Source organism: Ilyonectria robusta, assembly GCF_021365365.1.
Source record: "Ilyonectria robusta strain PMI_751 chromosome Unknown BGZ61scaffold_118, whole genome shotgun sequence".
Classification (NCBI taxonomy): Eukaryota; Fungi; Ascomycota; class Sordariomycetes; order Hypocreales; family Nectriaceae; genus Ilyonectria; species Ilyonectria robusta.
The window spans coordinates 1-24,444 of NW_025764552.1; the positions used below are offsets into that span (position 1 = coordinate 1).

A 24,444-nucleotide genomic window follows, 5' to 3' on the forward strand; every position below is an offset into this window, starting at 1 on the left:
GAAGAAACAGTAGCTGAACAATAAGGTTGTTGCCCACCGGTCTCTGCCTGAAGCTTCCATTCAACCCCTCTGACTTCAACCCTGCTGTCTGCAGTCAACGACCTTGAGATAGTAACCTTATTCCGAGCTATAGGATATAAGGGAGACGTCTCCCATCGTCAAGAGACCAACTTCCCTTCTGACACTCATCCCATCACAACCAATTTTCAATATGGCGAATTTCACTCGAGCAGCTCTTTCCAGGGATAACCTGTTGTATCCGCATTATAGATCCCAACTCCAACATGATCTCGGATTCTCTTAGAATCTAGAAGACGAATCGGAAAGAGTTGTTTTCTGTATTTTATTCTTCTTTGCAAGCTAGTAGCTTACAAAACCTACCTCTTTGCGCCTTTAAAGACTTTTTAGTTCCTCCATTTACAAACTCTCGGTTAAGTTAGCTGATCAAGTAACAAGGTAGGTTACATAGATAGGTAAAAATGTTTATTTAAGCTAGGAAGAAGAAAAGAAAAGACTCTTCTTAGTACGTGTTACATATAGAATAAGAGTGCCAGGCAAAATCAAGATGAACAGTTCAATTATTAGTGGGTTGTTAAAACTGAAGCTTGCGTATTATCCAAAGATTAGTAAAAAGAGGAAAAATGCCCCGCGCAGCATGGTTAATACCGTGGTGTTCTGTCATGCAGCTAATCATAGACCCTAAAGCCTTAACCGTTTCTGTGAATATTCCATGTCTTTAGTAGATTTTAACACCCGTTTTGGCCGATCTTGGAGTTGGTATATAGATTGCTCATTACGGGCACCTATACCATTACATCATAGAGCAAAAGATTGCATTAATAGCGACTGTGGCAATCTACTAGGTACACCAGCTGCCTTATAGAGCCTTCTATTACGGGGGACCAAGCCTGAACTTGTATGCACCGAAATCGACTATTAATATAAACTACAAACCAGACGAAGGGCATATTCCTACAGCCGTCCCGTTTCCAACACAAACATATCCATTCCACTCGGGGTCCTTCTCCAGCTCCGTCGGTGCTCGGCGCCAGTTGTCGAGGTACAGGCCAACATGGATGAAATTGGCCTTTTTGCTCAGCCCAGCAGCAACCATGGTCTGGTCGTGGCGGACAAAGGTTTCGACTGCGGCCTTGCTGTCAAAATGCCAGACGTGCGTATTCTTGCCACCCGACAGTCTCGTCACGTCCAGGAGACTGCTGTACACGAACCGCTAATATCGCGCACCACTTTTATGTTCATGAAGCATATGAGAATGATAAAAACAAGTTGAAATTCTTTATCTTATAGCTCCTGCTGATGCTAGGAAACTCACGCTGGGGAAGCAAAGAGAGTGGAGGACGGGGGGACGGTCCTGCTTTACCTCCGTATATTCCCGTCCGCGGTCCCTCCATTTCCCTCTACTGTAGACGCACTAACTAGACAATCGCTTAGACCGCCTCAGTGTAGAGGTTCAATAGCAAACATCTGGGCATCCTTTGAGCTACATCTTAATGATCACCTTCCCAACATGTTTTGCTGAGAGCAGGTAATCCAAAGCGGCCCTCGACTCTTGAAAGGGGAAAACGCGGTCAATGATCGGGGCGATGGAGACATTTTTCTGCTCAAGAAATGCGTTCAGATGCTGATAATCCACTTTCGAACCAACCGCAATACCCCTGGGAGTGATATCAGTGCTGACCTTTCGAATAATGAAGGGAGGGTAGATGGAATGGAACTGACTTCACTTTAGCGGCCTTGCCCATTATAGCCGCCATGGCATTCGGGTTCCAGTCAGCTTTGAATCCATCTAAAAAGCCGACAAGGGAGACGGTGCCCCCCCTTGTACGCAACAGTTTCAGGTCATCAGGAATGGACGCTACCCCGGTATTGTTGACAATGACATCGACGCCTTCGCCGTCTGTTGCAAGAAAGACTTCGGGCGCTTGGTCTTGCGTGGTTTTATAGTTGATGCCATGGACTTCCGGGCTCAACTTCTTGATTGATTCGAGCTTCGCATCGGACGAGGATGTAATGATGGGCTTGATACCCGCAGCGAGGCAGATAAGGAGGGCGAACATACTGACGCCTCCCGTGCCTAAAATCTTTCGTTAGAACTAGGCTATCCATGAATTCGACAAACGCAGCTCCGGCGAGACTTTACCTTGCAAGACGGCGCTGGTGGGACCGGATACTGCAGAAGGAGAGTTGAGGGCCACCCAAGCTGTGACTCCAGCACAGGTGAGCGTGGATGCCTGCGAGGTGATTGGTCAGGGCTAGTTCAATGAGTACACTTTGGAGAGTCAGTACAGACCTCTTCCCATGTCAAATACTGAGGCAGATGGACCAAAAGCCGGTCTTCAAACACTGCATATTCTCGCAATACGCCTGGCATATCACCGCCAAGAGCCTTCGAGGGAGCGCTCTCGGTTCCAGTAATATTCGAAACGTCAAATATAGGCGAAACCCGGTCTCCGATGTGGAAGTCTTCAACGGCCGACCCAATGGCAACGACCTCGGCGGCGCAGTCTGAGCAAGGGACACCCCGTTCTTCGACTTCCACTGGGTAAGTTCCGATCAGCATTGCAAGATCTCGGTAGTTGAGCGAGACGGCATGGATTTTGATAAGCACGTCATTCGAGCGAAGGTCTTGCGGCAGAGACTCCGAAGTTGGTTCGATGGTTCTCGGAACGTCGCCAGCAGTGCGCCTAAAGGCGGTGTAGGACGTAGGTAGGGCCATGACTAGTGATCAAAGGATGTGCACGAGATATTCCAGGAAGCATGGCCGGTTGTAGAAAGCCCCAGCCAGGGATATTTATTTCGAGAGCCGGACCGCGTGATTTGTAATTCTCGCTGGGTGGGAGGAGTACCCACCCAACTAAGAGGTTGCAACGCTTGCGGCTGGCGGCATACTGGTGAGTTGTCCCGAGTCGGCCATGGCCGGGGGGGCCGAAGACGGGCGCAGCGACGAACTCGCCGCCCTTGGCCAAAACATCTTTGGAATCGCCTCGGTTGTCTCGGGACGGATGGTTGAGCTAGCTAAAATCTCTGTTGCAGGGGCTCGAACACTCTGGGCTTTTCCTAGATCTAGTGCAGTGAGGAAAAGTATAGTGACTTCCTCCAAGCTGCAATTCTGAGGGCACTTTCAGCAGCTACACCAATGGTATCGTGCCCGAGTTTCCCCTCTAGCCCGTATTGGACGCATGTATTAATTATAGTTGGTCCACGCTAATTAGCAGGTGTTGGCTTGCAGACAAGGGTTGAGCTCCAACCCCCGGAGGTACCCCCGCAAATACTCCGCACCTAGAGTTCCCGCTCGGATGGCCCTCCGAGCGCGATACTCCACAATTTTAGTCAACCCCGAACCCTACTCTACAATAACAATATTAACTGTACGTAGTAGAGTTGATTTTTCAGGCCCCACTTTGCAAGGGGTAGAGTTAATTTAAACGATAAGAGGTAAAGTTGATTTTCTGTCAGCTAATCATTAGAGTGTAAGTGTCACGGCCCAGGTTGAGACCAGGCGGTCACAACCGGCAGAACCATGACGTACCCACTTTTTCACCTGATACAAATCCCGAACTCACCCCGTATAAGTGAGCCGGGACGCCCGACTTACTTCCCCAGGATGAGCCACAAGATCAGACTCACTCCCACACAGTGAGCCCGTATAAGCACTACTAGTATATAAATACTCTTTTAGCACTTCTATAGACAGATAGCCTCACTAGCTATTAATATACTTGGTTATATTGAATCTACTATTCTACTATTACCAGACTGTGACCTATATTGCTTACTACGACGTCCTGATCCACTCGATCATATACCACACGCCTCGGACCTACCCTATACCCTTAGGTTAGACCCGACCGTCACAGTAAGAGTTAGAGCTGAAGGAGCTGTATGGAAAACCAGACCTTATTCTGACGCCTGTACAAGACCTGTTTAAGGGGGTTAGCCTGACCTAATTACTTCTACACTGAAAAGGAGAACTTATTAGCAAAGCTGGTTTTACTGCCTTTACGGGGATGTATCTATAATTCAATAGAAATCTAGCGAATTAGATATTATAAAAGTTATGCCTATATTATAACAGTCGGGTCTAACCTAGGGGTATAGGGTAGGTTTGAGTGTAAGGTATATAATCTAGTAGATCAGGATATTATAATAAGCAATATAGATTACAGTCTAGCAATAGTAGAATAGTAGATTTAATATAACTAAGTATATTAATAGCTAAGAAGCTTAAGATTCTTATCTAAGAAACCTAAGATCCTATCTATATATATCTAGTCTGTAAGTTAATTAGAGGTGTAGGTGCTGTAATTAGTAGTAATCTAGTTTAGATCAGTAGTAATCCGTTCTAGATTACTAGTAATTATATAAGGTAGAGTCCTAATTATGCTGATATAGGGTAATATGAAAAAGTGGGTATAGTTATGGTTCTGCTGGTTATGACTACCTGGTCTTAACCTGGGCTGTAATACCTGACTGTTAGAGTGACGGGTCTGTTAAGGAAAGTCAGGCTCGATCTTGTCACGGCCTGGCCGCGACCTGCATCAGGCCCCGGGCGCAGCCCCACTTTTCTCAGCCTCCCGGAACGGAACATAGTTTAGCCATCAGTGATCACCCCGTGATCACCCCCGATCACCCGCGATCACGGTCACGGTGATCGCTCCGTGATCACCTCTGATCACTCCGTGATCATGATCACCGCGTAGGTGATCATGTCCGATCACATTAAGTATATAGACGACCGAGTAGTGCACATTCACTATGAGCAGCTACTCAGCTATCAATACAACTTGGTTACCTCAATCACCTTGACTCGCTACGCATCACTGTGCTTGACTATTACCAGACGTAACATTTACTCTGTAAGTGACGCCCTAATCGCTCTGCTAACATAAACCTACGGTTTATCCACCAGCAACCAGTCTCCTGCCTACCCTAGACCACGTCTACGGCAGACTAGAAGACACGACCGTTACAGATCTGCTATGGAGGGATTCTTTGGAAATAGGAAGAAATCAGCGGCTTTACTGGGGCCTGTATTGGCTGTTGATTTCCTTTCGGATTAATAAGATGCCAGAGGCCGGCTGCATTTGCCCTCAGCTGGAAGGACTTATCCCAGATCCTCCAGTCCTTGAAGGTCTCCAGATAGATCTTGTGGTCAGATATAGTATTTTTAGCTGATATTGCGATTTTCGTGGATTTAGGTAGAATTGATTTAAAATAGAGGATAAAAGCTGTACGGATCCCAGCGCAGCTAGCTTCTTCAAGCAGTTGAGACTCTTAATTAATGGATCTGTTACGGACAATTCGATCAAATGGATAGGGATTAATGCAGTGATGATGTTGTTTATTGTTGCTTCTGCCGGTTATCCGGATCGGCCGGAAGAGGGGCTATCAGACCCCCCTTCTGACTAAGGTCAGGATGTTGAGTCGGGGCTTTCCGGTCTTTGGGGATTAAGGTCATCTGATCAGATGCTTGCAGCCGCTAGGGCTAGGATTGGTGGGTTCCTTCAACAGGAAATGCCGTATCGGGTAGGACCAGTAGCCAGACCTACTGGGGCCATAAATTGGGAAAGTCTCGGACAGGACCTTTGACACACAAGCATCATCCTCCTAGCATCTCATCTTTTTCAATTGACAGTCTTTTGACCTATCCTTTGGTGACCTATTGAAGATCCATTTGATCAAACGGTATCAGCTGAAAAAGCTACCTATTTTGCCCGACCGTCCGATTTATCCGGACCCCAGACCTGACCCTATCCGACCTTTCCGACACAACACTATCGCAGTCATCACAGCCCTTCCTCTGGGTGGGTTGTGTGTGTTCTTAGTGTCCTCTGCTCACTCCCTCACTCAATATCAATCTATCAGAGGTTTCGTTATACAGGGTCACAATCCAACACTATATTAAACGCAGCGCTTAAATAGAGGGTATATTACAAGGTGCTTGGAATGATTGGTCCGCGCAGACCCACTATAGGGGATCCACTCCAACGTACCTCGTGTGTGTGTCGCCTGCAGCCCGCTAAAATTCCGGGCCACCAGCGCTACAGGGATTCGACGAGCGCTGTAAAAAAGGCCATGCACATACCACCCTGTAACACGGAGGGGCTTGTGGTGCTGCACGTGATCCCCCCCCCCGGGTGGTTTCTTGGTCACGCTCGCTGGCTCCGCCTCCCTTTTGTCCAATTTCAGGCAGCTCATACATGCCCAAGAGTTAACACAGGCATAGCTCCTCAACCCTTGCGTGGCGAGAATCCGTCAGCCGCGTGACACTTGTGTGCCGCCATTTAGAACTCCGCGTTGTTCTCCACAGAGTTCACACTCCTGACTGCGACCAGAGCGCTGTCGCCTATTTTGCGCAATTAGCGACCATCAACCCGACTGCAATGAGTAGCTTGCAGGGGGGTTCGCCAAGAGCATCACTTGCATGGCGTAAGTCTCATGCTTGCAATGAATGCAAACGCCGCAAAGTGCGTTGCTCTGGAGGCGCAAAATGCTCCAACTGCATTCGGGATAGCAAAGATTGCAGGTATAGCTCGGCTCTACAGACCATTACAGCACTTCAAAGGCAAGTCTTATCGCGCCAGCTTGATCATCTCAAGGTGCCTTTATGCTGACGCGCCCAGTTTAGGCGCTTAACCCAAGCCGAGCAGTTTATATCATCTATGGAAAGAGCATGGGCTGTTCACTTGCCCGAAGTCAAGCTCCAAGATGCCATTCGGCGCCTCGAACTAGGACGCGAGGGCCTACCTAGCCATGAGAGTCCTGTCGCACTTCCAGAGGCACCAGAATTATCATACAGGCCGGTGGGAAATGAGCAGCCTACCGACTCCAGTCCGGCTGAATTCAGCAACGCGGAAGACTACGAGTTTGATGAATCGCAGGATTTTGACAATTCCACTGACGGCATGGGCTCTCTTATTATGGAACCTGGCAAGGTCGGCTATACAGGCCCTCAATCTGGTGTTGCAGCTTTGAAGTTCCTACAAACTCTGCATCTCTATATTCCCGTCGATGGTAGAATGCCTTTTCCACTCGACGAGCCGGATTCACGCAGCATACCAGAGGCATCGTCCGCCGACATTGCGCTCTACATAACCGATTATTTTGCTATTTATCATACAGCTTACCCCGTTCTTCACGAGGGGACCTTTCGCGCCCGCGTTTCAGGTAAAACACCATGTGGCGCTCGCAAGGACTGATGATTGACAGGGTCTTAGGTGCACTGGCCAAACCACGAGATGGTTCATGGCCGCTCTTGTATAATATCGTCGTAGCCATTGGCGCCTTTGTTGGCGGAACTGATGCATCGAATAATGACGTTCCGTTTTACAAGACAGCCCGCCAAAACTTGACCATGGATATCTTGGAAAAAGGGTCCCTGAGTTATGTTCAAGGTCTCGTGCTCATGGCCAATTACCTACAAAAGCGCAACAAGCCCAATTCTGGGTTTGTGCTTATTGGAATTGGCTTCAGTATGGCACTTGCAATTGGCCTACATCGCGAATTTGGCTTGCCAAGCTCGAGCCCGTTTACCATGGAGATCCGTCGAAGAGCATGGTGGACCTTGTTTATTTTCGTCTCCGGGGCACAACTAACTCTTGGAAGACCACCTGTCTCCCTCGTTGGAGTAAATGTTAGACCTCCATCCAATCTGGACGATCAGGACCTCGCTGTGGATATGGGAAAATTGCCAGATCCAAAAGAAGGCCCCACCATGACCTCGTGTCTCATCCATCAGGTCAAGCTGGCCAAAATCGCGAACATGGTCCAGGTCGAGCTTCTTACCCACCAAATACCGAGTCACGACAAAGCGATTACCCTGGACCGCAGCATCGCGAAGTGGCGCAAGGATCTCCCCTCCTATTTCGACGAACATACGAGACTGGACCCATGGTTTGAAATCCCAAAGCGTATCCTCATATGGCGATCTTTCCACCTCCGCATCATTCTCAACCGGCCCATCTTGTTCAAAACCATTACGGCGAAAGAGAGTCTTGATACAGCCACCGGACCGATACTCGCGTGTCTCATGGGGGCTGAGGAGTGCGTCGATTCGATATGCGGCTACCTTGGCTGTGAAACCGAACACCCACGAGGTTTGGCTTGGTATGCCACATACTGGTTAGTCACGGCTAGCTTCGTGCAGGCAACTTGCTACGTGTATGATCCTGCGCACACTCTTGCGCCAGCATGGAAACGTCATCTGAAACGTGCTGTGGATTGCCTGTCAAACTTGGGGGCCACGCACGGCATGGCCTTGCGGGCTCGAGACACCCTCAAGAGGCTGCTTGGTATGTTCCATCTATTCACGGACACGAACCCCCCTACTAACAGACACAGATCAAAGCGAACTTCTAAACTTTTTGGGGGCACCCATGGCTTCGACGGCCGAGAATTTGCAGAGCGTCCCACTGAATACCTGGGACCCCACTGCTCATGGCCAGTCTTCTCAGAATACAGCTGCTCAAGACCAGACGGACACGATTTTCTTTGGACAAGGGGGCATGTCGTTTCCGTGGTACGCCCAAGCCTCGTCAGATGCCGAGCTACTCGATGCAACGGGAGGGATCATGCTACAGGGCAGTTCGGATTCTAGAGGACCGTATTTCGAGTGCGGATCTTGGATGCCTGCGTAAAACATGAGGGGTTGTGTTTGTGTGGCAGCCGATATCGTTTGCTCATAATATTTCCTTTGCAGCTATTTCGTTTCGGACACATTGCGCGAGGGCTCGAGACAAGAACAAGCTCACATATACAGCATGCCACCATTGGCGCAGACAATGTCCCCAGACACCCATCTCGATCGTTCCTCGCAAAGGAAGCCTACGATCTCTGCAACGTCGTTCTCCGTACCCGCTCTTGGAGCAGCAGGTGTCTTTTTGTTCTGTTCCTCCATGCGGGCTAAATGCACTTCCCCTGCTGCTCTGTACATGTCTGTATCCACCGGTCCGGGGTTAACCGCATTCACGGTAATTTTGTACTTATGGCCTAGTTCTGTCGCCCACACGCGGGTTAAGGCTTCGACAGCCGCCTTGGATGCAGAGTAGACTGATTGCGTCGCATAACCGCCCCTCGCGGAAATGGATGACAGATTTATAATGCGTCCACCGGGCTTAGCGTAAGGGAGAAAGGCTTGCGTCATGAAGATGACTGCGCGAACATTGACCCCCATTACTTTCTCGTATTCGTCGATTGTGACATCTCCAAGGAGGGTGGCGGCGGATCCAAGGCCGGCATTATTGACAAGGATGTCAATCTGCGAGACATTGAAGGCGGCGAGAGTCGAAGAAATGACGGCTTTTGGTGAGGAGAGAGACGTAGCGTCAGATTGGATCGCGTGGGCAGAGGAACCGAGCGATTCGACTTCGCGCACAAGAGCTTCGGCATGAGGTGTGGAGGACGTGGAAACATAGGTGAAAGAAACCTATACGGCGGGCTTATTAGTGCATGTGTCGTGACAACTTGAGTTGGTGATTGATACAGACTTTGGCACCTTGCTTCGCCAAGGTGAGGACGATGCCTTTGCCAATCCCGCGAGCTCCGCCCGTGACTATGGCGACCTTGCCTACTAGTGACATATTTCTTGCTCCTTGAATCCTTGCCGTATTGAACGGTCTAGTTCAAGTGTGCGTTTGCGTCTTAGATATACCACATGGGTTCTCATCCATGACAAGCAAAGCCACCACGCCAAGGGATCGCGGTGAAGAGCTCGGGGCTACCCCCGAGCCCGAATTTCAGTGCACTAACTCGGCCCCTCCAAGCTAGTCCGCTGACCAACCGCGATCAATCCACCACTCGAGTCATGTCGGCGTGGCAAAGCTGTCGGCGAGTGGTCCGAATGGGACTACCGTAGAAACTCAGTTATCTCGCCAAGTAGCGGCCCCCATTGGACACTTCTGCACATTTTTTGCGGTTAACAGTGGAAATATGGAGATAAAGTGGAGGCGCTACTTGGGAGAGTTAACCGAGTTGATACGGTATGTTATTCGGCGATGCTACAGTTACCAAGTGCCTGCCGAATGTCTGACCGTTGCAGACGGACAGGTGGAAACATCTGCAAGCATTTTATCACATCCACTCACTTGAAGAGTTTTCATCCTTGTGATGAATTATTTTCTGCCTGGCTGTTTTAAGCATGTGCTGCAGCTTCTTGAGGAGGGAGGATCAAGATGGGAAGGCAAAATTATACTCAAGATATGCCAATACATAATTTTCAGTGTGAATAGATAAACCTTCACCGTGCTTACCCAAGGAAGGAGTGAAGACAGAACCAAGGGATATCTCGAGCATACAGAGCTTGAAAATCTGTCCCCAGCTAATTCCTTATCGCATTTTGTACTTTACTGACTAGCATATGAGCGCACCACACCATATAACCCTGCCAGTATCAAATGGCCACAATACTTCGTCAAAGTCTCTAAACGGAGCGCAAAGCGAAGGCTTATTAGTTCAATTGAGGCCATGCTCGAAAACCCTCCAAGGAAAATTTACACTTCATTATAGTAGCACAATAGGATGACATGGGAATGGCAAACGTTTGATGATGGTGTTGCAGTTTTTGGAATTGCCAATTTACTTCTCAAACCCGTGTAAAACATCGCTAGCGGTTTCTCTTCCATGCGACTAAGTCTTTCAATCATCAAGGATTTGAACTTTGATAGCCTTGGACGCCGGGTTCGACGCTGCTGCAAATGCCTCTAAACCCTCCTCCAGCTTGAACCGATGTGTAACAAGAGGCTTCAGGTCAATCAGTCCTTCAGTTACAATACTGATTGCCTTGGGATATGTGTCATGATATCGATATTGAAAGCGAAGATCAATCTCTCTGGACGAGAGGTGCATGAAAGGAATGTTCTGAAAATCCTTTCCAACACCAATAACAAAGACTGAGGCCCCAAACGCCGAAGCCTATATACTTGTGTAAGCAAAGAGCAGAACAACAATAGTAGTCATCATTGACACTTACATAGATTCCGGCATGGATGCTGGACTCTACTCCAGTGCACTCTAATACCAGTCGTGCCTCAGCCCCGAGGGCATCCACCATCTTCTTCCCCAGAGTCTTAGGATCATCGCCACGCTCGGCACGTACAGTGCGAACCCGGGGAACAAGTTCCTTGGCCTTGGCCAGGCGGTTCTCGTCCAGGTCAGTGATGACAATTGGTGCGGCGCCAGCTGCATGAGCCGCAAGAAGAGACACCAAACCGATAGGTCCAGCACCGCAAATGACTAGCGGGTCCCCTAGACGAAGATTAGACCTGTCGATACCGGCGAGCGCCACCGAAAGAGGCTCGAGCAACGACCCTTCCTCATAGCTTAGGCTGCTGGGCAAATGATGCAACCAAGCCTCAGGGTGCACATGATAGCGACGCAGGGTGCCGTGATAAGGAGGAGTCGAGAAGAAGACGACATCGGGACAAGCGTTATATTTGCCGGTTCGGCAGTGGTAACAAGTTGGCTTGGAACAAGGAATGCCGCACTCGAGGGCGACTCTGTCACCTTTAAGCGTATCAGCATCAAATAATTCACTCATGCGCATCAAACGCGAAATCACGTACCTGGTTTGAACCTCGTTACCTCTTTGCCTGTTTTGATTACCACGCCCGCGCTTTCATGACCAAGTCCGTTCTCGCCGCAAACCACCATGTCGCCGATATGGCCGTGCTTCCAAAAGTGCACATCTGAGCCACAAATGCCAGTTGCGCGGACATGGACTAGGCAGTCTGTGGGGCCTGGCTCCGGAACGTCTACATCGACGACATGCAGGTCGTGTGCTGGGTTGGTTTGAACAGCAATGTTCTGCGACTTTCGCTGTAAGACGTCGGTGACGGACTCCATTGTTGCAATTCAATTGTTGAAGCTCGATTTTCCAAGTCCTCCAGTTACTGGGTCCAGGGTTCTCTAATACCTCTACTCTATGGACCTGATGCATCCCCACTAGAGCGAGTATACCCTGAGGCCCATTGGTATTCCGTTGGCAGAGTTTCCTCGGTCGTTCGTCCGCCCAGCTAAACTCGGGCACAGCGCCGATTGGCTCGGCTGCCCACTGCGTAGGAAGCGTCGCCAGAATGGGGCCTCGGATGAACCACCGAGGAAGCACCAAGAAAGGCTAAGTGTTCACACACTGGAGGCTTGGGGCAATTTAGCTCGGAGATGCCCCGAACCGCGCCTCGAGGTAGACCGCACACTGGAGACTCAAAGCAGTCCAGCTCGGACGAACCGCCTGGCACTGGAGTATTAGTGGCATCATGCGGGGGCTCCGCACTACCCCATGTTCTCCGCATTCGTGGAGAGCTGGGGAACGTATGCATATAAGTATAGGGACGGCTTGCCCAATTCGATACTCATCACTGATCAGTGTCTCACACAATTCACAACCAAGATGACCATGTCTTATCATATTGAGCAAGCAACTAGGTATAACTTTGCCCCGTTTTACTCTTCACGACCAGAGCCTAATGTTTTTGCAAAAGAGCCAACGACCCTGTCAACAACGCCCGGAAACAAAGCATTGCCAGCATGACGCAGAACAACACTGGCGAGTAAGTGCCGGAGCCAAGCTCATACGTACCTCCAGTTCTGACAGTGCAAGGATCAAAAATGCTCTCACCGGTATACCGAAAGCGGACCTTCTTCGAGATGTCGAGGATTACGCGCAAAAGCATCAATTGACTGATGCTTTGCCGTACCTTCGCAAAGGCGCTCTTGTTGCACAACGCCCCGACGACTTCGAATGCCTCGAAGAGCTAGACGAAGAAGACCGCGAAGCGTTGCGAGTGGAGAAAACACACAAATGGAAGCACCCGAAAATGCTCTACTACACCATCCTCTTGAATTCCTTCAGCGCCATCATTCAAGGATGGGACCAGACGGGCTCAAACGGAGCCAACCTATCGTTTCCACAAGCCTTCGGTATCGAAGAGAGGGGAGATCGTTGTACAGCGGCTGGGACTTGTGAAAGGAATTCTTGGATTATCGGAGCCATCAACAGCGCGCCATACATGGCAATTGCCCTCTTGTAAGTCATGATGGCTTTCCAAATGGTTTCGTGTCAGTCCATATTAACATTGCCAGTGCTTGTTGGCTCTCGGACCCTTTAAACAATCTCCTCGGCCGCCGTGGTACCATCTTTATCGGCGCTATCTTTAGCCTGTTCGCTCCCATCGGCCAAGCCCTCGCTCAAACTTGGCCCCAAATCCTGGTTAGCAGAATTCTCCTTGGGATCGGACTAGGCCTCAAGGAGGTTACAGTCCCTGTCTACTCGGCTGAAAACTCACCTACCAACATTCGTGGAGCTTTGGTCATGTCATGGCAGCTGTGTGTTGCTTTCGGTATCATGCTAGGATTCACCGCGAACCTTGTTGTGGTCAACACCGGAGACATCGCATGGAGGCTTCAGTTTGGATCTGCGTTTATTCCGGCAGTACCGCTGCTTCTTGGAACCTATTTTGCCCCAGAGTCGCCGAGATGGCTAATTAAGAAAGGGAGACATGGCAAGGCATACAGATCGCTTCTCCGGCTACGCAACTCACCACTTCAGGCCGCTAGAGATTTGTATTATATCCATGCACAGCTACTTGCCGAGGAGATTTTGATAAAAGCCGAGGGGTTTGAGAAGGCTAGCTTCTTCACAAGAGCTGTGGAACTATTCACTGTTCCCCGCATACGTCGGGCAACCCAGGCATCTGGAATTATTATGATTGCTCAGCAGATGTGCGGTAGTAAGTCATCCCGTCCCCGCCGTATTACTGGACTATAGAGAGCGGAGATCTAACCATCCAACCTCCGAATACAGTTAATATCATTGCCTTTTACTCGTCGACAATATTTTCTCAAGCAGGCGCAAGCAACATTACCGCGCTACTTGTGTCATGGGGTTTTGGTATGGTATGTTTACAATTTCTCTCGAACTTTCGACTCATCGCAGGAATCACAGCTAATTTGGACAGACAATGTTCCTCTTTGCTTTCCCGGCTCTCTACACGATTGACACTTGGGGCCGTCGCACTCTTCTCATTGCCACTTTCCCTTTCATGTTCCTCACTCTACTCGGTGCAGGCATGTCATTCTACATCCCCGAATCCTCCAAGGCTCACCTGGGCATGATTGCATTTTTCATTTTTGCATTCGTCGCCTTCTACTCCCCAGGAGAAGGCCCCTGTGCATTCGTCTACTCTGCTGAGGTCTTCCCCCTTTCGCATCGAGAGATGGGCATGTCATGGGCGGTGGCGACGAATAACTTCTGGGCTGCTGTGCTGGGACTTACGTTCCCGCGCATGTTGCTCTTGTTCACACCTGCGGGAAGCTTCGGATTCTATGCAGGATTGAACATCGTCGCGCTCGTTGCAATATTCTTGTTCATGCCGGAGACCAGCAAGAGGAGTTTGGAAGAACTCGACTACGTTTTCGCTGTCCCCACAACGATTCACGCAAAATACCAGCTAACTCAGGTTTTGCCATGGTGGGTCAAGAATTACGTGCTTCGCCAGAAGCATACAGTGGAACCAGAATTATATCACTTTGAGAGCACTGAGGCATACCCGAGAGGATCGGATCACGCCAACAATTCAGATGAGAAGGAGTAGCTACTTGTACAAGGATTGGACCGCCAGAATCATTCATTAGGAAGGCCGGTAATTACAAAGATTCGTTGGCTGAACAATGGAAAGCCGTTTAACACCTTGCATTCTGGATTTAATATAGGATTGATCTACTTAGTGTGGTGCACATGCAGAGTTGCTTGTAGTTTGAGCAATACACTCTTTTACACGCGTTGCTACCACTCATCCATGGCGTAGCGAGGGTAATAACAGTCAAGCAAGTCAATTTGCGACCGCAACAGTCCCCTAATAATGGCCCACCTCGGTCACAGCGCTTACAGGGACTGGCAAGGCAAACCCAGCGCTACGTTCAGGGCTCCAGCGGCCCCAATGGTGCCACTCCGGCTTTTACAATCTCGCGCGCAGAGTTGGCCCGGTGCGGACAACCAAGACGCCTTCACTTTAAGCCTGCTTGAGCTTTGGCGCGCCTGGCAGCAAGCCCGCGCGGACTTCAATTTGGGCGGAGGATACGTTGCATCCCCTGTGGAGAAAAAAGATGGTCGCAACGAGCGGGATGGAAAGGGACGGTGGGGGAGCAGAGGTACCGATACTTCACCGCACAAGGATCCCATGTCACGAGCTGCGCGGTTTGCCCAATAAGCGCATACGGTCAAGAGATTGAAAGAGCCTTTTTTTCTCTATCTCTGCTGACCAATGGAATAGGCGCGTGTGTACGGGACTGCGCACCTATTGGGCTCCGGGGTCTTGGAGACCGTAGATGAGGGAAATCCCTCGCCGGTCAAGATGATCAAGAACACAGTCAATCAATCAACCATAACGACGTTATTAAGGTCGTAATTATCATCAATTCAATCAGCCTATTTTGGCATCATTTGATCGTACATTTCGCTGTGTCAATTGATTACCAATGGAAGAGAAAAACCTCGCTAAACCCAGGGCCGCGTATCATGACGACGTACAACTTCCCAAAGGATCGGTGGCTGAATCTGCTGCCTCGCTCGTTGCTGCTGCAATGATTGCCGCATAATGGACCCGCTCGATATCGTTTCCGCGCGGGAATCAACCCGCGCGGAACGACATTCCCAGAGGCCCAGGGTTGCGTCGTTTGGCAACCGACGCACTCCACAAAGCTCAACCCCGAGATTTCCGCAGTGCAGTGCTATCCTGTGTTTAGTCGTGGGCCCCGATTTGATGGTCTTAGGTTGACCGGGGAGGCCCGCAGCCTGCCCAGACCATCGGGCCGGAGCCGTGTCTGGAGCAGAGCTGGGAAACTGGACTGAATTGAGAGGAATGGATGGACCTGTCTGCAACACTGAGCCGAGTGGCGTCACCGACAATGCATTTCGACTCGGAACGCCGCCGACGAATCTGTCACCCGATATCTTGCCCCCGTCGAGTCCGTATTGGACGCGTGTATTGATTGTGGTTGGTCCAGTTAGCAAGGTTTGCATCTCAAACAGGCATTGACCTCCATCCCTCGGACGTTCCCCGCAAGTACTGCGCACCTAGCGTTCCCGCTCGGATTGGCCACCGGGCGCTTTACTCCACGATGCAAGTCAACCCCGAGCTCTTGGCAATATGACGCTAATGGAGGCGAGGACGAATGTCGTATATCAAAGACGCGAATGCACGTCTGGACCGGATCATGGACATTCACGATAAGTGGATGGTGAAATTTTTTTAAATTTTAGATGATAACGGTCCTTGTGACAAGCTGGGTCTTGTTTTGCCCTTGTGTCCCTCAATAATTTAATTCCATGACTAATTAGTTTGGGGTAGATTCATCCCGGTTATTGTTTGTATGTGATTCTCAATCACGCATGTTATATTAGTATCTATTATAGTTAGAATTTATAGCACTCACTTATAAAGGGGATTAAAGTAATCTAGTAGAATTATTAGTATAAAAAAAAACCAATAGAGCTCCAATACTTACATCTAGTAACCCAGTAGCTTAAATCAGTAAGGTTTAAATACTATATAGAGATATATATATATATATATCTCTATATATCAGAAACGGCCTTAATAACACAATGCCTTCCTGCTCAACTAACATCCGGTCAAATGTATAATAGATAGTTAACATATGCGGCGAAGCCTGTAGCTTGCTCGCAGCAAAGTAATTTCAACTGTAATTCCAACCGGTGGTATATCTACAGTAGTTGATATAGATGTACATTTAAAGTTCTAAGCTAACAATCTATTTCAAACTAACTGAACCAACGTTAAACGCCTTAATTAGCCGTAGCACTGCCCCACGACTCTCGGAGGAACTCTTCAAGAGTAACAAACTTGTTGTCCGGCAATAGCTGGTTCCACTCATTGGATATATCCCAGATCCCATCAGAAAGGCCAATAAGAGATAATCTCGCAAACTCCCTACCCACCATTTCGCGCTGTTCCACGGGGACTGATGGATGAAGGGTTACTGGGTTCCACGAAGTGACGTAGTCATTGGCATTGAGGTCCTCCAGCTTCACTGTTTCGACAGTAAACTTCTTTCCTATAAACCAATCGTTAGCATACAGCATATTACTCTAGGGCAATACCGGCCGCAAGATACCTCGAATCTTCTCTCCAAGTCGAAGCAACTCAGAAATCTTGGTCCTGTTGCCGGAGATTCCACCCATGACAGGCCATTCTCCCTCGTAGTCCAAAGCCTTTGAAACAGTTTTTGCTATATCTCCAAGGGCTGTGAAAGATACTGTTGCATCGGGACCTTCTGGGAGGATAGCACGGCATTTCTCGAAGTCCAAGAACATCTGAGTATAAGAAACGTCCTTGCTCATTTTCTCAGGTGGCCCAAGGTAATTCATGAATACTCCTGGCAGAAACAAACAGTACTCTAGAACCTGAATTTTGCACGTTAGAGACACAACGACCGATAAATCTCTCGTTCGCCCTGCGTACCTTTCTGTCCTTATTCAAGTCCTTTAAATATTGACGAATCGTGCGCTTGCCTTGATACATCGCGAAGGCATCCACCTGATAGCTTCATGGAGTCAGCCATGCCCCATCAATAGGCATAACAACGTACAATGCCCACTCGCTCGGTGCGAATCTTTTCACACCAACCTCCACGCATGCGTCAATGAGGTTGATCTGGGCACGGTTTCCAAGGTCCTTCACGACGGTGATGAACGACAGCACAGTGTGCATTCCTCGCAAGACTTGGGTTAGCTGCTGCTTGTCCAAGTAATCCACCTTAACCCAGCTTAAGCCCGCTGCCAAGTCTTTGGGAGCATCCTGATTTAGTTAGAAACCAGGTATGATATATAGGGCCCAATTTGCCTACTTTCCGAGCAAGAATAGTGACCTCATGACGGCCATCTGCAAGTACAGCCTTGATGATCTGTCCCGCGATCTCTGGGAAGTATTCGTTAGTAAACTATCATTAAGGACTCGAAATACGGAGATGCCTCAATTACCTCCGAAGCCAGCGACTGCAATCTTGACCATGGCGAGCCTGTGTGTTGTGATTTGACGATCGATGAGGCGAGGACTCAGAAACTTCCAGGACAAGTCGAAGGCAGAGAGTAGATTTTACATTCGAAGAGACACCCTGCTCAAACACTAGGAGTTGGGTTAGACGCAGAGTGCGAAGGCTTCAAGCAGTCATAAATATATTAAGGTCTAACATAAACAAGTGGCATGAACAATAATGAGGCATTATTAATCAATCTAGCTGCTGTTGTTGTAACTCCGATGAAACTTTCTTTGGGATATTAAGGTTTGCGCTAAAATTGAATGGCTTGATACTGCGACTTGTTAACGTTATCCCTTTAACTGTGGTAAGGCAACACTTACGCTAGTAGCAGGGATTTAAACCAATGAAAAAGAGAGAAATACGAGGTGCATGAGATATCACCTATTTTACATATCGCCAGAAGTCGCAGCTCTAAGGGATCTACATCACAGTACATAACACCTCCTGCAGCTACATAGCTTTTTGAAGTCAATCAGCGTACCGCTGATCTCCCGGGGCTCTGTCGGGACAATGGGTCAAGTGTTGCTTGACCCCAGTCAAAGGGATAATGTCGGTTTGATTTGTCATGTTCATTCCAAACTCCACAAGCGGGAGCGGAGATTAACGGACCTAAGGTTGAGATGGTTTGAGGGCCCGGGGTGCTCCTAACTTCCGAAAAGGCGACTAAAGCAAGAGGAGAACTCCACAGTTGCGGATGTCAACGACCCAAGGATGAGATGGTTTGCGGACGCGGGATGCTCCTAAATCCGACTAAGTGAGTAAGGTTGCACGATCGCTGTAGCGGTGTGGTGTGATTTGTAATGTCGACATTCTACAGCAACGAATCGGGGTCGTATTGACCCGGGTCACTTGGCGCTAAAGGTTGATTGAATAAGTTCTCCAAGTAGCTAGGTCTGCGGCTCATGACTTGATGAGAGGAGAAAGGAGAGTTTATTCCGTCCACGGAACATTCCACAATCTATTACCAAACATCACTCAAGAACCTCTTAACAGACGTCAATCAATTCTTCTCACCCAAATATCGCTCGAACCAAGTCAGACGGTCCTGAACTGGAAACGTTTCGTAACTTCAGTTTGAAACTCGGGAAGATCAACGTGTGTATGAACCGCAACTCTCAGATAGTAGGAGCTGAAGTAACCAAGTTTCAGGGCAACTGTACAGATCACTCACACCCACGCTATCATCATGCTTATTCTTGTCGCGGGTGTGACCGGGTACTTGGGGAAGCACCTCGCCCAAGTCGGTCTCGAGAAGGGACATCAGGTTCGGGGCTTCGGCCGTTCGCCAAACAAGCTGCCGGTCGAGCTTTTGGGGAAGCTGGAATCCTTTGTTCAGTGCGAGTCGTATGATGACAGGGCGGCGTTGGACAGAGCGGTGACCGGAGCAGATGCCGTTATCTGCTGCTATACCTCTCACGCCGACGCCGTCCTCGAGGCTCAGATTAGCCTCCTGCGCGCCGTGGAGCGAGCCGGAATCAAGGTCTACCACGCTCACTCCTGGAATGCGGACTGGACAAAGATTCGTCATGGCGACTTCGAACATTATGATGCCTACATTGCGTTCCGTAGGCATACTGAGCTGACGTCGCCCGTCAGGCCGGTGTATGTCTTTACTGGACTTGTCGGCGAATTTGCCTTGAGTGACCTCTTGGGGATCGCTTACTTCGAAGACGATGCTGACGGAAAGGTCCTGAAATACTGGGGGGACGGAAACGCCAAATGGGACTTCACATATTTCGAGGACGCAGCTCGGTTCAGCATCGACCTCGTCACGACCAACAGATCAGTCCTGGCAGGGGAGGGTGGATTTTTCAACGTCCGTTCCGCCGAGGCGAGCGCCAAGAACATCGCAAAGGCCTACGAGAAGCGCAGTGGAGAAAAGTTGAAGCTGCAGTCGCTTGGGGGCGTCCAGGAACTCGAGGCAGCGCTCAAGAATGCGAGGGCTTCCACTGACCCTCGGCAGTACTTCGCCTTCGCAAACTACTACAGCCAACTAGCGAATACATTGGGAACTTGGAAGCTGGAAAATCCAAAGGAAGCGGGGGCACCAGATGCGATTGACCGCCTTTTTGACAACCAGATCGAGATCCCAAAAGTGTACACTTAGTGCCTAGCAGAGTAGAACATAGTGCTGCGTCACTTACTTTAACGGAGACCTTAGGTTTTCATGGGGGTAATTTGTAAACCACTATCTGAATTGTGTTTTCGCGCCATAAAGGCCGATGTGCTTCCATATCGACAACAAGCACGTTTTCACACACATTGCTGGCAAATTTTGGAATCCAATACTCGTACAGTTTACTATCTGAACCGCGTTTCGCGCCATCAAGGGCCACTCGCTTCCACATTGAAAAAGAACAAGTTTTCTCTCACACATTTCTAGCATCCTAGTACACTTTACGCCTAATCAAGTGCTTAATAATAAGTCGGACCACCCATTAGCTGACGGGGCCCAATAGGTGTACGGGGCCCCGTACATTTAAAATTGTACGGGGCCCCGTATGCATTATGTAAGCGTTGACGGCCACCACCAAATGCGCCGAGCGCCTCTTTTTGGGATGCCTTTTCAGCTTCTTTGCTACTCAAATTCTAGCCAAGATGTAGCTAATTGAAGAGGCCAATGGATTTCTAGATGACTGCATTACGTTTCTGTAACGTAAACGTCTTCACGTTGGGTCCTATTTTTAGTGATATATCTAATTAAAGTTACTGCAGGTATATTTAAATGCCAATTTAATAACACAACTACAAATGAGATATAGCTATATAGCTGAATACAATGCCTGTTGCTCCTCGATATCCCTCTCACAAGCTCTCCAGATCTCGCCTGGCCCTCGCCTGCTTGAAAAGGGCTGCACAACTATCTCTTCAGCTATCTGGGCATCGAGGCGGTCGTTCTCGGACTTATCCCAGTCAAGATAGGCCATCATCTCCTCTTTGGTCCATTCCCTTAAGCCTGTTGGTGTCGTACAGCGCTTATTCATCTGTTTCCAGTTGAGGCACCAGTCGTAGTCGGCTTTGCTATATCGTAAAGGCAGACCCATCGCCTTCCGATACTGCTGGTTGGTCCTGACGCTGCCACGAGGCTGCGCCCTATACCAAATCTCTCTTGCTGCAGTATATCTCTCATGGATAGCACGTGGATCATCATACCGTAATGCCATTGGCTCTGCTGCTGCCATTGGCTCTGCTGTTGCCGTTGCCTCTGCTGTTGCCGTTGCCTCTGCTATTGCCTCTGCTGCTGCCGTTGCCTCTGCTGCCGCTGGTGCCTCTGTTGCTGCCGTTGCCTCTGCTGCCGCTGGTGCCTCTGTTGCTGCCGTTGCCTCTGCTGCCGCTGGTGCCTCTGTTGCTGCCGTTGCCTCTGCTGCCGCTGGTGCCTCTGTTGCTGCCGTTGCCTCTGCTGCCGCTGGTGCCTCTGTTGCTGCCGGTGCCTCTGTTGTTGCCCGTTGTAAAAGCTCTGCGTACCGCAAAGGGCATGCCAATGAGGTCATTGTATGACCTAGTGTGTGGCATCTGCTGCATCTAGGCTGTGCCCTTGGCCGTGCTACTGCCTCAACTGCTTCGAATGCACTAGGCTCCCGACGAGTGCTTGATTGTGGCTTGATTGAGCTAGTAGTTATTCGATCAATACGTTGACGAGGCTCAAGCAGCAATTTAGGGCTTCCACTACGGCTAAGATGCCAGTGTGTATGGAAGTGCTCTAGACGAAGAGTTTGGTCTTGTTCTTGTAGGGCCTTGAGTGTGTGAGCGCACGGGAGACCATAAGAGCGAGAGAACGCGCCAGTGCATCTAGGCAGGTCTTCTTTTAAGAGAAGCTTCCGCTGTTCTTCAACCTTCCGTAAAGCCTCATGAGATATCCAGCCACGTACAGCACTATATAGTACCCCAGAGAGCTCAATCGGCAAACGTATTTGCTGCTTGGCTTGGTTTGACCGTAGCTCAGCTAGTTGATTGAGCAGTGCCTGCTTCATAACCCTTCAAGCCTCGAAGAGATCTAATGTCGATTTCTTTAAATGGCTCTTTAGCAGCGCATGGATATTCTCAACCCGTGAGGTAACTACATTGCCAAAATGAGGGTGCTGATCAACCCAGGCCTTAATAAGCTTTTCCTTGTAAAGATTAAGCCAAGTTTCCTTAATATAGCTGACCTCTTTAACATGTTCTGGTACGTAGCGCCTTTCAAGCTCTTAAAGGTGCTTGTCGAAGGTATCCTCGTCGATTGATCCCATGATTGAATGCCAGCAATTGTAGAACTCACTCCAATCGTTGAGACTATCTCGACGAGCCTCGGGTCCTTGGGCATGGCGTATAAAGCTTGGCTGGCAGTACTGGAGGACTGCCTTATTAGCATGCCAGAGGCATAAAAGCGAGATTGCAGCTGGAAAGCAGCAAGCCACAGCATTCATACAAGCGAGGCAGCGATCTGTGAGGATAACAGACGGGAGCCTCGCGCCGCAGAGCTCGTATATTGATCGAAGCCGGTCTAAGGCCCAGACATAGTCCTCTTCGTTCTCGCCGCTGAGGAATGCAAACGCAATACAGAATGATCGCTGGCAGGCATCAACACCGATAATATCGAGGAGCGGCATCCCATATTTGTTCGTCTTGTATGTGCAATCTAAGAAGAGCAGGTCTGGATAAGCCTTGAGGTATGCCAATGACTCTGGATGGGCGAATAATACTGCAGTGACCCGGTCATCTGAATCAAGCTGCATCCGGTTCCAGAACCCTTCCTTATCTAGTTGGTTGGCAAGGGTGTGTATTGTACTCTGCCCCTCGCAGAGCTCTTGCTTGCTCTCTGCAATACGATTGTAGATATCTTGCTGGGTTGCAATAGTGTTCGAGTTCTGACGGATATAAGTCCTGATGTCCTTTGGCGCTATCCCCGCATTCGTGAGACTTCTGATTGTTGATGTATCTGCATTGGATAGTATGCGATGTACCGGATGAGCAGACTGATGCCAGCTTGGCTCATGGTTATGGATAGCGAATCGGCTATCTGGACGATGCCTCAAAGCCCATGTGGCTAGGTCACTGCTTTGCTTTGCTAGAACAGAGAATTGGCAGCCAGTGCCTCGTGTAGTTGTATGCCGTTGCCGTTCCTTGGAGGCACTCGGAGGGCGGCAGGCACGATCACAAGTAAATGTGAGTGTAAGCTTTCCAGTCCTCTCTTTCTTTGACCTTCCAGTCCTAAAGGCATAGCCTCGTGGAGCTGCCCAGGCGTTGATCGCCTTGAATAAGGCATCTCGAGAGTCATAGTCGCCTTCAGGAGGGAGGCAGTCATCTGGAAATCGATTGGCCTCTTCAATTGGCTGCATTTTAGCCAGATAAAGGATAGCTATCCGAGTAGCAAGAAGGCTGGAGGGGCATCCCAAAAAGGAGGCGCGCGGCGCATTTGGTGGTGGCCGTCAACGCTTACATAATGCATACGGGGCCCCGTACAATTTTAAATGTACGGGGCCCCGTACACCTATTGGGCCCCATTAGCTGACCGACCCCTTACCTAACCGCCCCACTTACAACGCGTCAACCACAACGCGCCTCTAGCCACACGCGTTTCTTCCTTCAATAACACTTAATTGGTCAATTTAACCTTATTTTCGTTATTTTTATACCTAAATATACCAAAGAAGACCTCTAACTAGCTATTCAGGATATGAAAAATAGTCTATTAATACAAAAAGCAGCCAATAAGCGTATTATTTCTTATTCAACCCTACGGACCAAGCTCAATAGCGTCCCAAGCTGCAATAAAGCCTACGAATAGCGTCAGTTACTTTCTAAGAACTAGGAAGATTAGCTCTGTAATTAGCTTATCTTATAAGATAAGCTTGGAATGGTATTAACTTATAGCCAGATCTGGAAGTTAGTAACTTCCTTATTAGGCGAAAGTAGCATTAACTGATAACTTAAAAAGTACTGGATAACTAGCTTTCTATACTATAACTAGCAAATAAAAATACTTAAAGAAAAGGAAATTAACTAGAAAAGGATAAATAGAGTAAATCTAGCTGCTATTTATAGGTTCTATAACTTATTAGACTAACTAGGGGTTAAATTAATTCCTCTATATAATTATTAGAATTTTAATAAAACTAGAGTCTTTTAAGAGCTTAGAATTAATAGGCTTATAGTTAGTTAATTAGAGCTCTAATTAATAATTAAGAAATAGCTATATAACCTTAATTAAATAACTATTCTTAAGGCTATTTCTACAATAAAAAGGTATCTTAATCTATTAATTATCTTTAAAGATAAATATATTTAATATTAATAATTTCTAGAGGAATTAGACTTTCTAATTAATTAGAAATTTATATTATTTAAAAAGAACTAGATTAATAATAAAATTAGCTTTATTTAGCTATAGAA

At 48.7% G+C, this 24,444-nt stretch overlaps 8 protein-coding genes across 8 annotated transcripts; 3 read left to right on the forward strand and 5 right to left on the reverse strand.

Moving 5' to 3' along the window:
- Positions 1 to 1,501: 1,501 nt before the first annotated feature.
- On the reverse strand, positions 1,502 to 2,737 carry BGZ61DRAFT_542356 (alcohol dehydrogenase; the record flags this gene model as incomplete). Its single annotated transcript, XM_046255175.1, has 4 exons — positions 1,502 to 1,676; positions 1,741 to 2,095; positions 2,162 to 2,252; positions 2,312 to 2,737. The coding sequence occupies 4 exons, from the start codon at positions 2,735 to 2,737 to the stop codon at positions 1,502 to 1,504; spliced, it is 1,047 nt and encodes a 348-aa protein (XP_046093172.1).
- Positions 2,738 to 4,998: 2,261 nt separating this feature from the next.
- Positions 4,999 to 5,190, reverse strand: BGZ61DRAFT_469651 (uncharacterized protein; the record flags this gene model as incomplete). The annotated part of the gene is made up of 1 exon (XM_046247982.1): positions 4,999 to 5,190. A coding segment is annotated over one exon (192 nt), but the record flags the coding sequence as incomplete, so codon positions are not given.
- Positions 5,191 to 6,209: 1,019 nt separating this feature from the next.
- On the forward strand, positions 6,210 to 8,712 carry BGZ61DRAFT_42850 (fungal-specific transcription factor domain-containing protein). Its single transcript, XM_046243754.1, has 4 exons — positions 6,210 to 6,586; positions 6,650 to 7,188; positions 7,239 to 8,312; positions 8,362 to 8,712. Exons 1-4 carry the CDS (start codon positions 6,405 to 6,407, stop codon positions 8,655 to 8,657), a joined length of 2,091 nt encoding a protein of 696 aa, XP_046093174.1. The 5' UTR covers positions 6,210 to 6,404; the 3' UTR covers positions 8,658 to 8,712.
- A 55-nt stretch (positions 8,713 to 8,767) lies between these two features.
- Positions 8,768 to 9,599, reverse strand: BGZ61DRAFT_376238 (uncharacterized protein; the record flags this gene model as incomplete). The annotated part of the gene is made up of 2 exons (XM_046242483.1): positions 8,768 to 9,445; positions 9,507 to 9,599. The coding sequence occupies 2 exons, from the start codon at positions 9,597 to 9,599 to the stop codon at positions 8,768 to 8,770; spliced, it is 771 nt and encodes a 256-aa protein (XP_046093175.1).
- Positions 9,600 to 10,653: 1,054 nt separating this feature from the next.
- On the reverse strand, positions 10,654 to 11,859 carry BGZ61DRAFT_376251 (chaperonin 10-like protein; the record flags this gene model as incomplete). Its single annotated transcript, XM_046242485.1, has 3 exons — positions 10,654 to 10,929; positions 10,988 to 11,520; positions 11,580 to 11,859. 3 exons carry the CDS (start codon positions 11,857 to 11,859, stop codon positions 10,654 to 10,656), a joined length of 1,089 nt encoding a protein of 362 aa, XP_046093176.1.
- Positions 11,860 to 12,409: 550 nt separating this feature from the next.
- Positions 12,410 to 14,632, forward strand: BGZ61DRAFT_547101 (uncharacterized protein; the record flags this gene model as incomplete). Its single annotated transcript, XM_046255352.1, has 6 exons — positions 12,410 to 12,438; positions 12,495 to 12,563; positions 12,614 to 13,039; positions 13,096 to 13,742; positions 13,817 to 13,908; positions 13,971 to 14,632. 6 exons carry the CDS (start codon positions 12,410 to 12,412, stop codon positions 14,604 to 14,606), a joined length of 1,899 nt encoding a protein of 632 aa, XP_046093177.1. The 3' UTR covers positions 14,607 to 14,632.
- Positions 14,633 to 16,806: 2,174 nt separating this feature from the next.
- On the reverse strand, positions 16,807 to 18,190 carry BGZ61DRAFT_547111 (uncharacterized protein). Its single transcript, XM_046255353.1, has 6 exons — positions 18,014 to 18,190; positions 17,881 to 17,951; positions 17,623 to 17,831; positions 17,496 to 17,577; positions 17,149 to 17,437; positions 16,807 to 17,088 (listed from the first exon to the last, which is right to left on the reverse strand). Exons 1-6 carry the CDS (start codon positions 18,042 to 18,044, stop codon positions 16,820 to 16,822), a joined length of 951 nt encoding a protein of 316 aa, XP_046093178.1. The 5' UTR covers positions 18,045 to 18,190; the 3' UTR covers positions 16,807 to 16,819.
- Positions 18,191 to 19,258: 1,068 nt separating this feature from the next.
- Positions 19,259 to 20,179, forward strand: BGZ61DRAFT_376245 (uncharacterized protein; the record flags this gene model as incomplete). The annotated part of the gene is made up of 1 exon (XM_046242484.1): positions 19,259 to 20,179. One exon carries the CDS (start codon positions 19,259 to 19,261, stop codon positions 20,177 to 20,179), a length of 921 nt encoding a protein of 306 aa, XP_046093179.1.
- Between the last annotated feature and the right edge of the window lie 4,265 nt (positions 20,180 to 24,444).

Bases quoted from the DNA above. Each gene is read 5' to 3' on its own strand.
- BGZ61DRAFT_42850 (XM_046243754.1), top strand. From the start codon at position 6,405: ATGAGTAGCTTGCAGGGGGGTTCGCCAAGAGCATCACTTGCATGGCGT. The intron at 6,587-6,649 runs GCAAGTCTTATC...CGCCCAGTTTAG, and splicing joins ACCATTACAGCACTTCAAAG to GCGCTTAACCCAAGCCGAGC. The intron at 7,189-7,238 runs GTAAAACACCAT...ACAGGGTCTTAG, and splicing joins CTTTCGCGCCCGCGTTTCAG to GTGCACTGGCCAAACCACGA.
- BGZ61DRAFT_547111 (XM_046255353.1), bottom strand. From the start codon at position 18,044: ATGGTCAAGATTGCAGTCGCTGGCTTCGGAG. The intron at 17,952-18,013 runs GTAATTGAGGCA...AATACTTCCCAG, and splicing joins TGCAGTCGCTGGCTTCGGAG to AGATCGCGGGACAGATCATC. The intron at 17,578-17,622 runs GTACGTTGTTAT...GACTCCATGAAG, and splicing joins GCACCGAGCGAGTGGGCATT to CTATCAGGTGGATGCCTTCG.